The sequence below is a fragment of the Pinus tabuliformis genome, chromosome 2_2 (assembly GCF_031772625.1).
Source record: "Pinus tabuliformis cultivar Carrire ecotype Pingquan chromosome 2_2, CPIR1, whole genome shotgun sequence".
Lineage (NCBI taxonomy): Eukaryota > Viridiplantae > Streptophyta > Pinopsida > Pinales > Pinaceae > Pinus > Pinus tabuliformis.
The window spans coordinates 1127732789-1127743997 of NC_142300.1; the positions used below are offsets into that span (position 1 = coordinate 1127732789).

Below are 11209 nucleotides of genomic sequence, written 5' to 3' on the forward strand. Positions count from 1 at the left end.
TATGCCACTAAGAGTGCACTCTAGACCTCACTCCTCCCTGATGGAATTGTGTTTGAGGTCTCACACTTGGGCTGCATGCCCATAATGAAGTTTGAAGATTGGGACCTCGTAGACAGCGAGAAGTTCCCACATTTAGATACAGAGAGCCTTATGAAGCAGAGCATAGAGGGGCCAGTCACAACATTACAGCTGCGGAAATGGTTGCACGATGTGGAGAAGGCTGGATTACTTCATTTGTTGTGGATTCCACAATTTCACCACGCGTCAATCACTATTTTCATCATCAAGCAGCTGCTTTGTTTGGAGCACGATGGGTACTTATGGCTGGAGGAGCCTATTCCCATCATGGCGGATCTCATCCATAGAATTTCCCGGCTCCCCTATAAGGGAAAGGACCCTACGATGATAGCAAGAAAAAACGGAGATTTTGCACTGACGGAGGCCATGAAGAAAAAACACAAGCTTGAAAAGAAAAATAGGGGTTACACAATCAGGGGCATCAAAGATAAAGGGGTGCACGTAGCCATCCAACTCCTGGCCAGGAAGGTAATGAGGAAATGTTGCAGCAATGAAGTACCAACACTGGTAGTTGCACTGGCCAAACTATGCATAGAAGGGGTCCAATTCAACTGGGCCTAGTTCCTCTGCGAGGAATTCCTGACCAACTGCAAGGAAGCCCAAGAGCAAGGCAAGACCTTCCACTATGTGTGGTTTCTCTTGTCCATTTTGCTGGTAACAGGGGAACTGCCCGAGGACTTTAAGTTCCCTAGCATTGAACAAGACTTACCAGAGGCCGCAAAGTACATGTCGCTCTGGGCTGCCAAGGACGCAAAGTGGATTTGCGAGACAAAGATCTTTTGGGTGCTCATGGAGGTGAGTGTCCAGATGTGGATCAATAGGAGGCTACGCTTGTCCCCCACAGTTTACAACAGTCTGTGGAGCTTTGCAAACTTCAAGGCAGACATGCATAATGTTTACATCAAGGTGCGTAAGGATCCGGTACAGCAATGGACTAAGCTCCCCTTCATCGCCATTTATGATGCGATTTTTTCAACGTTAGAATCATGGCCTCCTCAGTGGTGCACCCTAGATTTTGCAGAGCTGGATAGGACAGCAGCCCAGAGGAGGAAGGATGAGGCCGAAAAGAGATGCAACGAAAAAGTAGTAGCGGAGGTAAGGGTAGTCCGCGAGGCAGCAAAAGCAACCGCAGAGCAGGCAAAGGCTGTCGAAGTTGCAACAACAACACAGACAATAGGGGCCACAACAATGCAGCAAGAGGAAGGCCAGGACTTGTCTATGAGACAGAAGGCAGAGGAAACAAACCTTGCAGAAGAGGGCACGGACCCTGGCACAACATCTACCCAAATGAAAAGGCTACACGTCATAGAGAGATGGGGTCCATGGAAAAAGGTCAAAGCCTCCAAATTGACCTTCAACCCGATCACGTTAACAGAAGGTGACCTCTACAACATTGGCGACACAGTCTACGAGGTCACCAAGGAAGTGCTCCAGGAAGCCATGTCGGAGTAGCAGATTGTGTTGGGGACCCTAAGGGTGCAGCTACAGGAACTTCAAGTGTAGCCCCCATAGGAAGGAACCATAGCCACCTATGGCATAGGAGGCACATCAGCAGTGGAAAAACTACTATGCACAAAGATGGCCAATACCATAGTGCTACCAGAAGGAGCACTAACAGTAGAGAAAGAGGACGACAGAGCCGCGATGGGCAGGATCAAGGGACTTGGCCTAAATTTGGTTGCCCTTCCGCGAGACACATTGTACCAACTACAGGATGGCATAACAACAGAACTCTATGCCAGGGAGGGTCGCGCGATTCAGGTGATGGGTGAGCAAAAGATCAACATCGAACAACTCAGATTGTAGCGTGACGAATTGGTGTCATAGAACCAACCGATCATGTAGGCAGTTGATTAAGCATGTCGACGAGTCCCAGAGTTGTCCATCGCCACAAACCTACCAACAGAGATGTGGATCCACTGTCTGGCAAGTGGAGTCCGAAGCGTGCGCGAGGAAACAATGCGAGTGCAACTGGAGCTGAACCTCCAGATTGCCAAGCTACGGCTAAAGGCACAACCTTTCACTCCTCTAGAAGTTAGAGAGTAGCGCATTAGCACTATTCAAATAGGACTGGAAGAAATTGGATGGGTAGTGTAGGACTATACCGCTATGTTGGAAAAAGCCTTTAGAGTCCTCACATCCTTGTAGGAGTATCCACATACAGCCCCTAGAAACAAAGGTGCGCGAGATTCAGGAGCAGTACGACAATGTAAGGGGAATGACACAGACAGTTGTCCTCACTCAACAGCTCATGAAGATGCAGCAAGCAAGGGAAATGAAAGAGTAGGTGGATGTCGCCAGACAAAAAGAGGCACTCGTCAAAGCGCGTGTCCAGCCATGGATTGATGAGGCCTTCACCACTACGACAGATATTGAGGGAAAGCTTGCACAGATGCAGGGACTCTACACACTAAGATAGGTATTTGTCCTCACAAAGAAGCATAGGAAGAGCACATGTAGCAGGTCTAGCAAACCGCAGAATACTGTTTCGCGGACCTCTGAGTAGTACAGGACTAGTTGGAGGGGCTCCATGCCAAGATCGCCACACCAACAGAGTGACTTGGGAAAAGTCACGATGATTATGTTGGGGGCCTATTGGGCATGGAATCCCCCCATAGAATGTTTTGGGGCTCAAAGCCCAAGCTTCGGTCAAATTTATTGTATAACTTCGTGAATTGTAGGCACGGAGTGCGAAGTATAGGTTGAGTCATAGGTTTTTCCACCCTAAAGTATTGTAAAGTAATGTAAAGTCATGTCGGCCTACCCATGGTCCACAGACCATGGGATTGTATAAATGGAGCAAGGCTCTAAGTTGTAAAAACAACGAATAAGGGAGAAGAATACGAATGGTTCGAGCATACAGCAAGAGTCTAAATGTATTGGGTCATGGTAGTAGGAAGAGACTCTACAATTGTGTGCGCAGAGGCCTAGTAGAGTCCGCAGCTAAGTGCGCGGACCCCTGCAGCTGAGTACACAGGGCAGTGTCGAGTCTATAATCTTGATCGAAGAATAATAAAGAGAAGTTGATTCCTAAATCTATGTATCTATTTGTGCATTACCTTCTTTACATTTATATTGTTTTATTTATCACGCGCACTGATATGATCATTGAATATGCTATAATAATCATTAGTCTTACACAAATAAGTTGAGTAATCAGGTAATAATAGAGTAAATAGCAAGGAACTTGGGTAGTTTATGGGTTGTTCCCTGAGTAGGGCTACGCGGAAGTACCCTCATAGGTTGCGAAGGAATAACAAGTGCGCGTAGCGACATGCATGCAGGGTCAAACCAGCAGACCTCCAGAAGCTCATCAGACATCCGCAGGGTGTGGAAACCTGGTTCTAGCACCCTCCCATACTACTTCGATTGAGACCTCAATCCGCGCTTTGCAGACTATTGCCGAAAGGGCCAGTAGTACCGTGATTTTCTTGGCTAAATCGCCTCTTAACCTAGGTCAAGCCCACACAAGCCAACAACCTACAAGATCACTAAAAGTCAAAGCTATAAATAGTTAAAGGAAAGGTAGTTGTGAAACAGGCCTAACATACTAATTAATATGATTCTTGGGATTTTTGGAGGAAAACATAGCCCCCCTATTGAGGATGCTTCTACCTCACATTTTGTATAAGAAGGGGAACTTAAACAAATAGGAGGGACTTCCTCTTTCTGAAGAAGAAAATCATATTGTTACTTTGCATATTTCTAGTTTTTTACATTTCCATCTCTGTAATGATAGATTTCCATTAATGAAAAGGCAAATCGTTTTGCAAGTTTGTGATGAGCCCCAAAAATGGGCAATTATTTGGGCTCATTCAACCTCCTAATTTGACTTAATCCACCATTCTCATTAGTTTATTGCATGTTTTTTATTATATTTATGTTAATAGAGTGAATTTGGTTAGTCATTATGCCAACAAGTCTAATGGGTGCTTTGTGTAGCCTTTTTGGTCAATTTGGAGACAAAATTGAAGGTCTTAATGAGCACTTGGCAGCCAAATTCGTGGAAGACAAGGGAGAGGATTTGTAGGAAGGTGTCCCCTTCATTTATGGGCCCTTACCTCGAATTCTCCACCATCAGCTCGGAGTTCAAGGGCCACCGAATCAATCAGCACAAGGGCAGCCAAGCAAGTCAAGTAGGACTGCTGTTAACTCCAAGTTTTGGGCAGTCGAGTCCCTAAAGTTTAGGAGGACTATTGGGTCCTCAATTTGTATAAATAAGAAGGCTTAGGGCCTCATTTTGGTTAGCCAGTGGATGTTAGCTAGTTAGCCAGTAGATAGTAGCTAGTGGTTAGTCATTTTGTAGCCATTAGTTAGCTAGTTTGTAGTTCGATTTTTATGCAATAGATTAGCTTTGCTTTCAGCTCATGTTCAAGTTCTTCTTGTGGACAGTTTTGATGTAACTCTTCATTTCTTGATCAATAAAGATGAATCCAACTTTGCACCAGCTCTAAATCTCTCTTGGGAGGCTGTAGCTCTTGGGGTTGGGCCCATCTCAAGCGCCCAGTACCTCCTTCGTTTATCTTTATGTGTTTGCTGTGTTCTTAAAATAAAATCTGCTATTTAGATTTAGATCTTGCTTCGTTATTTAGATTTCTTTTGATGGTTAAAGTAGCTGTTTATGTTTAGAATATATTGGTAGGATAATAACAGGAAAAAGCTCCAAAAAGGGTCAGCAAATGCTTTTGGTTTCACCTCTTCCTTATTGGATCAGGGGCTGGAGTTGAAGTAACCATGCTGTCCCAAACAAAAACACTTTCTTTGCTTCACCATGCAATCATTAGTGTTTGAATCTCGTTCGTAGAACTTGATATCAGTTTGGATGCATGCTTAGGTTTATGATCACTTAGTTTCATAGTTGTTTCACATGGTTTCACTGCAAATAAACTTCTGTTCATTTCCTTTTGTTGTTAGGTCAGATTAGAGTGAAGTAACTAGGTCATAGGTTTTATAACTAGATCTTTGTTTTCTTGCATGTCTTTGTTTGTTCAGTTTGAACAACCACTTGCAGAGTACCTGTTATCCTTCCTTACCTGCCCATACTCCATCCAACCTACCTACTTCATCCTTCACTTATAAACCTTACCTTACACTTGCCTCATCCGCTTACTTTGCCATGATTCTCATCTTCTTGTGCAACATCGCTTCATCCATCCTTGAACAAATCCAATCGCTCCTTAGCCTCATCCACCAAGTCCTAGACCTCTTCACACCCCTATTTCACCTCCATACTCATTCCTCCATCTTTTTCCCTCCATCCATGCTCCAAAATCCCATTTCGAAACATCCTGTAGAAGAATTACAGAACTTCCTGTAGAAACCCCTGCAGACTTCCTGTAGAAGTTCATAAACACGGTTGCATGGAATCCAGACTTTGTGAAACTCTCTGAAAGGATGTTAGGGACCCCTTAGACCCTCTCTGAACCTTCCCAACCTTTCCCAAGCATTTCTCCTCCCTGATCCACCTCTGCACAGTCAAAAATAGTTAGAAGCACATGCATGATAATTCCAACAACTTAAACAAAAATACAAAAAGATGTTTTCTTCAGATATAGGTAGTCTAGACACATGTATTTTACCTTCATAGAAGTAATGGCATCTCTTTCAGTAGTTTGCATGCTCTTCTTTGCGTCAGTAGGACTAGCTGGTAGAATTAGGGTTTGCTAGGGTTTGCGTTTCTTTTTGGCTTTCAGTTTCTTGTTGCAATTAGATTAGCTTCCTTCGAGTTATCTTTCATCCATCAATTAAAAAGCTTCTTCTAAGAGCTCATAGAAGTTGGCTTAAGCTCCTAGTGGACTTGTGACAGCTGACCAAGTGACAGCTGCGGCAAGAGCTAGTACTTGTGCATACAGCACCGTCGCTTCCAAGTTTGTGACGAACTACCGGGTTGATAAAATTAAAGAAGGGAGTTCCAGGAGTTGTAGCATTATTGATACAATACTGGGGCCCACCATATTTTTGGCGCCGTTGCCGGGGAAGCGTCAGAGTATTGGTGATTGCCGCTTTTCTTCTATTTTCCACTACAATCTTCTGCTAAGTAGTTTATTTCATTTCCATTATGCAATTTCGTTTATTCAAAAGTAGATTAGCATTTCAATTCCGCAATTTCATTTTTGCAAGCGTAGATTAGCATTTCAATTTCACAAGCGTAGACTAGCATTTCATTCCTGCAATTTCATTTGAGAAAAATAGATTAGTCCTTTCCTGCTTTCATTTCAATTCCGCATTTTCATTTTAGCAAGATAGTTAGTTGCAGTTCAATCTATTTCAGTTTTGTAGGTAGAAGTAGAAAAAAGCAAAAATCAACCAAAAAGATTTCCTTTCATGCCTGGTAGGAGTAGAGATAAGTTAGAAAAATATTTTCACAACACCCCCCTTTGCTTCACACAGCAACCTTCTCTCTTCTTCGATGGCTGTGACTAAGAAGAACCCCTGGGTGGACATCAAGACATATCTGAAGAACCTCTAGGGGAGAAGAAGAAGAAAACATTCCTGTGGAGCAAATGGCTACAAGCAGAAATGTTGGGAGCAGTACCTTATCCAAAAATGAATTTGGAAATCAGATCGAAGATTTCAAGAGTGATATGAGGCAGTTTCTTGCCATGCAACTGGATACCTTGCGGATCCAAAAGAAGCAAGAAGAAGCCAAGAGGGCTTTAGCCATTTTTTGTCCTAGGTGCACTAGAAAGCATCCTAGGAACGAATGTCCAATGCACTCTCTAGAAGTGTGTTTCGTCTGTGAAGAATACCATCCTACAAATCAGTGCCCATCCTTGCCTGGACTCAAAGCTGCATACCAGAGAGCCAAAGGAGCCACTGAATCACTCTGTTATATGAACCAAAGGAGGCCACATGGACCCATACCCTACCAGCAGGGAATGCAAGGTACATCCCAGACCTATTATGACCCCTATCAAGCCACTTTCATGCCTTCTTGGGGTCCCCCTGCTCATCCTTCCTGGTTCACACCTCCTCCTTGTTCCTTCACAAATCCATATTATGCCCAACCAGTTGCTCATTCATTTCACTCTTATGCTCAGCCACAGCCTCACTGGAATGCACCTCATGAGGGGTGGAGGCCCCAATACAACACTCCTTCCGCTTATTTTCCTCCACCACCTGCTCATCCACAACCATCGCCTCCTCCTCCACCAAGGCAACCCCAAATGCCTACCCAACCACACTTCCATCCATCTCCATCTCAATTTCACACCTCCACTCAACTACCCGTACCATTTCCAAAGCCATACAATGGAGTAGCTCAACCCAATTGCAAAGCTGAGGCACAACATGTGCAAATGACTCCTCTTGAGCTCAATGATGTTCACCAAAGCTCAGGAAGAGTGTTGCAAAACAGAGATTATATTGACAACATTGAAGGGCCAAAGGAAAAAGAAGATTCCAAAGAGGAGATCAAAGAACCATGGGCTACACTTGATGAAGAGAAGAGATCAGAATTAGAGATCGAGAGAGTTCCCTCATGGTTATCATCAAATCCTCCATGTACTCAAGAGAAAGATCAGCAAAAAGAGGAAGATGAGAAGGTCATGTTAGAAGGTGACATGAAGAATGATCCAGATCAGCAAAAGAACCAAGGATATCAAAGCTATATTGAGACATGGTTCCAGACAGTCACTAAGTTGCAGCAGTACTCTCTTCCTCAGCTATGTTTTGTACTTTCAAAGTCAGATCATTTTGTCTCTGAAATTTGGATAGTTGTCAAAGCATGCATTCCAAGCCTTCACATCATCTTGTCTCTAATCTCGATGTGCACATGGCTCCATTGGAAGTATTCTTATACTGGAAAATGATTTTGTTTTTCAAGTAGGGTAGGGTAGAAAAAAAAGGAAAAAAAAAGAGAAAAAAATGAAAATAAGAAGAAAATAAAAATCTAAGGTGAAAACCTCCTCGGAGGTGCCTTAGATTGGCTCATTGATTGAAAACCTCCATGAGGCGGTCAATGGGTTGGAAAGAAGAGAAAATAAAAAGGCAATAAGATCTTTGGGTGAAAACCTCCCTTGGAGGCGCCCAAGGCAGGCAATTAGGGTGAAAACCTCCATGAGGCGCCCTAGTTGTTTTTCAAAAAAAAACAAAAGAGAAAAAGAAAAATAAAAATAAAACTAATTCCATTGGCTAATTGCAGGTTGCAAGAAGGACGTTTCATGACAGGAGGAGCACTCAAATCAAGATCAAAGGAATTTTTCTTGTGCCTTCTACAGGAAGCTCTGTATTTCTACAGGAAACATCCTGTAGAACCTTTGGACGAGCCAAATTCAATTTCAAAAGTGAATCTAATGGTGGGAGTCTATTGGTTAGGCCTACAAGCACTTGTGTGTCCATCCCTTGCCTTTATCCATCATTTTTTTCCACCTCCTTGTGCTTCTCATTGTGCTTCTACAGGAACTTCCTGTAGAAATTGTGGGAAACTAGACATGGATTTCAAAAAGTGGTTTGGCGAACATGGTAGCTTCCTCAAGGGTTCAGAAGTCCTCATGCAATCTTCCAACTCCTCCTCCATCATCTCCATACCTGCATCACAGCCCAAGCTCAGTTTTCCCTTCCATGCAAACACTTGCAAAATGCCTTGAAGAAAAAACACATGGAACAAAATTTGTTTCTGCCATAACTTGAAAACCATGCATCCATTTGACAAACCGTTTTATGGGGAATTGTACAAGGGTGATGGAAACATGCTTGAGCGGTTTCAGCCAATTCTGGTGCACGGTTTCCAAGAAATCAGCCTCCATCACCATCAGCCATTTTTGCATTTTCTCCATATCCGTGCATCCGTTTCAAAACTTGTTTCATGGGGATATGCATGTGAGTGATGGTAACCTACCCAAGCAATTTCAGCCAATTCCGATGCACGGTTTCCGAGAAATCGATCTTTGAAATCTTCAGCCATTTTCCATTTTTCTCGAAATCCGTGCATCCATTGATCACGATTTTGCTATGGGAGATGCATAATGATGATAGGAACATGCTCAGCAATTTTTAGATCAATCCGGTTTACCGTTTGGGAGCAATGGCGAAAACAAGTTCTGGTTCTGTGACAATGCAGCAGCAGCAGCTTGAACATGCAGATTTGAACGTGGAATCAATTGCCTGGAGCTTAGATCTGGCCAGAGGACACCTACACAAGGAAAAGCAATCAAAAATCATCAGCCAAGCCCTCATTCAACCAAAGGATCCAAGCATGCAGCAGCAGAACATGAGCATGCAGCAGCAAAAAGCTTCACAAGCAGCCGTTTGACTTCAGGTACGCGACTAAACCTTGTTCATCTATTGCATGAATCTAGTCTAAGCATTGCATGAACGAATGGAATGGTGAAATTAAGCCATGAATGTAGCAAGACACCCAGTTCTCTAGCACTCACGATAAAGTCACGCAGCATGCGTGGATAGTCATTCACGTGGAAGTTGAGAAACACAGGCAATGGAAGATTTGTTGAACTTCAGTGCACAGGGCATCAATTGATTAACAAATAGAATAAGACATGCAGTTCATGATAGCTCAGCAGTTCATATGGGCCAGCACACGTTTTTTCCACCTCACTCCACCAAAAATCACGCAGAATTAATGAGCGCTCAGCCGAAACTCATAGACTGCTGTTAACTTGCACTTGCATCATGTTCAACTGAAGTATACATCCTCTGCTCCCTCAAAATGATTAACCTATCATCCTTCGCTGATTGTTTTGGCCTGTTCAAAATTCTCCAGCATACCAAGATTGTGCAGAGGCGCAGAGACATCCTATGGAATCCGGCTAGCATTCTACAGGAAGACGTTTTACAAGAAAATACAGCAAATTCGTCCAGAGCAGAGAAGCCTGAGTTTTTCTTCATCAAGTTTGGAGCTTGAAGAAAGGTGAAAATAGCTGAGGTGGATCATGCTATTGATTTTATTGTTCGTTCACTTGCACATGATATTGCAGAGGGTATGAAAGCCGTGGAATTGCTTTTAGAGCTTTCAAAGGATATGGCTGTGTGTGAACAGATTGGCAAGGTACAAGGTTGTATCCTCCTCCTTGTAACAATGTCAAATAGTGACAATCCTAAAGCTGCTAAGGATGCAAACGAAGTTCTGGAGAATCTCCCATACAGTTTGCATAATGTAGTGCAAATGGCACAGGCGAACTATTTCAAGCCTTTGATACAGAACCTGAGAGAAGGGTCTGACACAATGAAAATTGTTATGGCAAGTAAGTTGTCAGAGATAGGCTTAACAGATCAAAACAACGCTGCATTGCTCAAAGAGGGAGTTGTATTTCCACTTCTTGAAATGATTTCAAATGCTAATTTGAAGTCAAAATTAGCAGCCATTGGGGAACTTCAAAATCTTTCAAGTTTACCTGAGAGTGCTTTACAAATGATCAAAGATGGGGTGGTCCGACCCATCTTGGACCTTCTATGCACACCACTGTCAACTGTATTGGCTTTGAGAGAAAAATCTGCTAATACCTATGCAAACCTTGCTATGTCTACAGCATTGCCCCAAAGAACAAATGACACAACAGCTGCATTATTGGAATCTGATGAGATCATATACTAGCTATTATCTTTAATAAATTTGACACCACCTTCAATACATGGAAGCATTGTTCGAGCATTCCATGCCATTTGTTGTGTACCAGCGGCTGTTGAGGCAAGGACAAATTTAAGAGAGGGAGGAGCAATTCAAGTATTGCTTCCTTTTTGTGAAGCTACATACTCTGAAATGCGAGCTTATGCTGTGAAACTGTTGTTTATCTTGTCTCAAGATGGAGATAAAAGAAAATTAGCAGAACATCTTGGAGAAAAATATATGAAATGTTTAGCAAAACTTATTTCAACATCTTCAAATGAAGAAGAGAAAGCTGCCGCAGTCAGAAAGTATTGTCATGTTAGGAACAGAAATTTGAATTAAAGTTAACTAATGGAAAAACAGTGATTTTGCATTAAGTGAATCTACCATGAAACAAACTGGAGAGTTCTGGTGTTGTTCTGGTTAGATTTGTTTATTTCAATACTTTCCAAGGGGTTCACAAGGTCTTTTGCAATAGCCAGATTATTCCATGTGAAAGAATTCTTAAAAGCGTGATTCGGTATGAAGCTTTGCTCTACTCCTAGTTATACAGCAGCTTGAAACAAA

General features: G+C 42.8%; 1 protein-coding gene across 1 annotated transcript; it reads left to right on the forward strand.

The window, feature by feature from the left end:
* Nucleotides 1-1656: 1656 nt before the first annotated feature.
* On the forward strand, nt 1657-10630 carry LOC149197356 (uncharacterized). The gene is made up of 2 exons (XM_089408665.1): nt 1657-1846; nt 10014-10630. The coding sequence occupies exons 1-2, from the start codon at nt 1657-1659 to the stop codon at nt 10628-10630; spliced, it is 807 nt and encodes a 268-aa protein (XP_089264791.1).
* Nucleotides 10631-11209: the final 579 nt, after the last annotated feature.

Coding starts and splice junctions, on each gene's coding strand:
- LOC149197356 (XM_089408665.1), top strand. CDS start 1,657: ATGGCCAATACCATAGTGCTACCAGAAGGAGCACTAACAGTAGAGAAA. Junction 1,847..10,013: donor TCGCGCGATTCAGGTGATGG/GTGAGCAAAAGA, acceptor ATGATATTGCAG/AGGGTATGAAAGCCGTGGAA.